This window comes from Lottia gigantea (assembly GCF_000327385.1).
Source record: "Lottia gigantea unplaced genomic scaffold LOTGIsca_721, whole genome shotgun sequence".
NCBI classification, from domain to species: Eukaryota; Metazoa; Mollusca; class Gastropoda; family Lottiidae; genus Lottia; species Lottia gigantea.
Genome location: NW_008710430.1, coordinates 14,845 through 19,296, shown reverse-complemented (window position 1 = coordinate 19,296; position 4,452 = coordinate 14,845). Strand labels below are relative to the sequence as shown.

The 4,452-nt window shown below is 33.2% G+C and overlaps 1 protein-coding gene across 1 annotated transcript; it reads left to right on the top strand.

The window, feature by feature from the left end:
- Positions 1-237: 237 nt before the first annotated feature.
- Positions 238-4,425, top strand: LOTGIDRAFT_146236 (hypothetical protein; the record flags this gene model as incomplete). Its single annotated transcript, XM_009066027.1, has 6 exons — positions 238-331; positions 984-1,099; positions 1,796-1,916; positions 2,443-2,609; positions 3,419-3,605; positions 4,340-4,425. Coding segments are annotated over 6 exons (771 nt in total), but the record flags the coding sequence as incomplete, so codon positions are not given.
- Positions 4,426-4,452: the final 27 nt, after the last annotated feature.

Here is a 4,452-nt window from a genome sequence, read left to right as displayed (position 1 = left end):
CTACAGTCTGTCTTCATTAACCTTGAACAACTAATCAATAAAGATAACTTTTTTCATATGAGAATGTGCCCATACTGAAAATATTAAAAAGCTTTGAAATCAAAACATAAAAATAGCTACGTGGATGCATTTTGATTGGATAGGTAAAAAAATCATGTGACATCATTAACATATATTATTTTTGAACCGAGAGCCTATTCTTGTAGGTTAGTTTGATTAGGTTTGTATTTTATATTGCAGGTTATTATTATAGAACCATTTTTTGATTGTTATGATCCGATGGTAAAAGTAGCCGGTGGTCAGTCTATCTTTGTTCCTATTAGGCCTGTAAGTTATTTATTTAAGTTATCCATTATATAGGTGTAAACTGGAAAGAAGGGTGTGCCCACCTTAAGTGTTTCGTTAATGGCTGGTAGAAAAAATCAGAAAAAGAAAAATGCAAAAAACAACATAGGTTTCCAGCTGGTCCTTGGCCAAAACTCTTGGCATTGATCTGATATTATTCGTACCCATTTACAGATGGGTCGATTTTAATAATGAAGAAAGATAAACTTACTCAAGGTCAACAGACTTTCAGAGCAAATGTGGTGATGTAAAGATTTCATCACTCTAACCCATTGTGCTACAACCTGTCCTCATTAACCTTTAAATGTATATCATTGTCATTGCTCAAGACAGTTCATCAACATTATTGCTTATTTAGATTCAGTTCTGGATGTATTTAAAAGAAATTTGGTAACCGATATTGAAAATCAAGAAAATCATCAAAAATTTATCATGAGTTCTCGTTATTTTTCGGTAAAATGTGTTCTAATGAATCTATAAATCTAAAAAAAAGTTATACAATTGCAGAAGACATCTTTCAATTGGCTTAACAAAGATGCTTATGGGCTTGTGTTACCTTTCCTTGCAAGCTATATTTGAAAGAAAATATCACCCAATTCATGACAGATCTATATATCTATTTTAGACTAAAGCGGGAGTTGAAGGACCTACATCTAGTGTTGATTGGAAGATAGATGAATCTGAATTAGAGAGTAAATTTAATCAAAAAACTAAAGCTATTATAATAAATACTCCAAATAACCCTTTAGGAAAGGTAAGATGTCTTGTTAATTTTATTGGTTTTAGTTACAAAATCGTGTTAGCCAACTGTTTAAGGTTTACAGGTACTTTCAAAAATGTTTGCATATATATCATACAAGTTCTATATTTATTATATATAACAGGTATTTTCTAGAGAAGAATTAGAAATGATATCTATATAAAATATGATGTGATATGTATATCAGATGAGGTCTATATTTGTTATATATAACAGGTATTTTCTAGAGAAGAATTAGAAATGTTATCTATATAAAATATGATGTGATATGTATATCAGATGAGGTCTATATTTGTTATATATAACAGGTATTTTCTAGAGAGGAATTAGAAATGATATCTATATAAAATATGATGTGATATGTATATCAGATGAGGTCTATATTTATTATATATAACAGGTATTTTCTAGAGAAGAATTAGAAATGATATCTAGATTATGTATAAAATATGATGTGATATGTATATCAGATGAGGTCTATATTTGTTATATATAACAGGTATTTTCTAGAGAGGAATTAGAAATGATATCTATATAAAATATGATGTGATATGTATATCAGATGAGGTCTATATTTATTATATATAACAGGTATTTTCTAGAGAAGAATTAGAAATGATATCTAGATTATGTATAAAATATGATGTGATATGTATATCAGATGAGGTCTATATTTGTTATATATAACAGGTATTTTCTAGAGAGGAATTAGAAATGATATCTAGATTATGTATAAAATATGATGTGATATGTATATCAGATGAGGTCTATGAATGGTTAGTGTTTGGAGAAAGTAAACATATAAAAATAGGTATGTTGTAGCTTTTAAACCCTTTATTAATGGGTTCTGCTTGTTCAGATTCATAGAATCGAATGGACATTCAATTAAACATGTTGAAACAAAGTTCAGAATGCGTTCCACTTGTGCCGAAAAATAGTAGATGTAGACAGAATTCAAAATAGCAGAAAAAGGAATAGAAGGGAAAATTTTGAATGTGACATAATCAGTACCGTACTGTTCAATTGAACACTATTTTATAAGTAAGAGGGGCTGACATGGAAAAAGCGTCTAGTCGTTCATATGGGACAATAAACCGAGGCCCCGTGTGCTACAGGCTGTGCACGTTAAAGATCCCTCGACAGTTGGAAATCAAAAAAGATCAGGCGAATGTCACTGTCCTGGCAAAATTTCCCTCATTGTACCCTGCATGGCGTTGCCCGTCTTCATTAACCCACATGGTGCAGAAAAGTAGGATGTAAAACTCCATTTCATTTTATTTTAGAATTTAACTGTTATCAGTTATGTATCATCAAGATATTTTGTCATATCATTGCAGCCACCCTGCCAGGAATGTGGGAAAGAACATTAACTATTGGTAGTGCTGGTAAAACATTCAGTGCTACAGGTTGGAAACTAGGATGGACTATAGGTCCAGCTAATCTGTTACTTGGTGCTCAATGTATGCATCAAAACTGTAACTACAACTGTCCTACCATCTTACAGGTAATATGTCTTTAAAATATTGCGCCAGAATTTTCTGAGATTGAATTTAGCCCATGAGGAAGCTTAGCTTCTTTTTGCATTTCCAATTCGCGTTTGGCATTTGGTGTTCTGGTAATTCAAGATAAATTTATCCAAATTATGGTGTCATAAAACCATACAATTCAATGCCAAAGGTGGTTGTATTGATAGGGTAAAATTCAAGTTTTTCTTAAAAGATAGATTGAGGTGGAAAAATATTGTTTGTGCATACTAAGAAATGAAATGGATGGAGTTTTACTTCCTACTTTTCTGCAGCATGTGGGCTAATGAAGACGGGCAACGCCATGCAGGGTGCGATGAGGGAAATTTTGCCAGGACAGCGGCATTAGCCTGCCCTTTTTCGATTTCCAACTGTCGATGGATCTTTAACATGCACAGTCTGTAGCACACGGGGCCTCGGTTTATGGTCCCAACCGAACGACTAGACGCTTTTTCCATGTCAGCCCCTCTCACCTGCATCACTGACAGGGGGAAACCGGTTTGAAAAAATCCAAAGGTATTATCTGGACCTATGCCGGGATTGAACCCTGGACCTTCAGGTTAGTGAGCAAGCGTCTAACTCACTGAGCCACCGCGGCTCCTGAGCATACTAAGGATTGTTTGGATTAAAAGTGTAGGTCAATCTTCATGACTGTCCTGACAAAACTCTCCACTCTTTATTACTGGTGCTGAAAGCATGGAGTAAAAATTGATTTAGCCTTGTATCTGTTCAGCACTCTACTTTAAAGATGCAATTGTTGTTGATAAATAAATCACCTATTATATTACAGGAAGCTGTAGCTCTAGCTTTTGAACATGAATTGCCCAAAATAGATACCCCAGAATGCTACTTTAAACAACTACCCCTAGAGATAATACCTAAACGAGATATGTTAATTAGTTTGTTTAACGAGATGGGAATGTGGCCAGTTATTCCTGATGGTGGTTATTTCTTAATGGCAGACATATCTGGTATAGGTAAGTAAAAATAGACAATGAATCAAGTTTGAAAATTCTAAGGAGCCATATGAAACCTTGCTTACCAGAAACCATTATCGACCATGCAAAATCACAAAAACATACATTATCTTCGAAATACAAATAAAGATGATCTTTCATCTCACATTGAATTCAGTATTATGAATCAGATAGATAACAATTCTAAAAGGCAAGATTTCATCTCATAGAAGCTTTCAAAAGTGATATAAAACTTAGGTTGACGAGGATTCTGTCTACCAGCTGGTCTTTGGTCAAAACCTCTTGGCATTGATCTTTCTCATATTATTGTGCCAATTTACATTAGAGTAGACTAAAATAATGAGGAAAGATGGTTTAATCAAGGTCACCAGACTTTCACATGCAGACTGAAATGAAAACCACAACCACATTTGTTCACCTTGTGATCAATGGTCTATCATGATTAAGGTCGCTACCTATAGACCTTATTCACGCAATGTTTTTGTGGCACTGAAAGCCAAGGTTCATAAGGCAAATTATGTCATCCATTGATAAAAATAAATAGCCTGACATCACTAAACATCCAATTAACTGCAAGAAAATGGTCTTTAAACCAACCCTTCTCAAAATTGTATGAAGGTAAAATTCATCAGAAAGTATCATTAAATAACTTCATCAATTCCAAATTTAATGATGTAAAATATAATTAGTTTTGATCCTGTTAGTAATCTATTAGAGTTTTATGTTTCCTATAGATGTTGATTTATCAGGAGAGAACCCAGAAGAAGCAAGAGATGTCAAATTTGTTAAATGGATGACTAAAAATAAGGTATGTTATTAATCATATTATATTACCTCATTTCTCCAC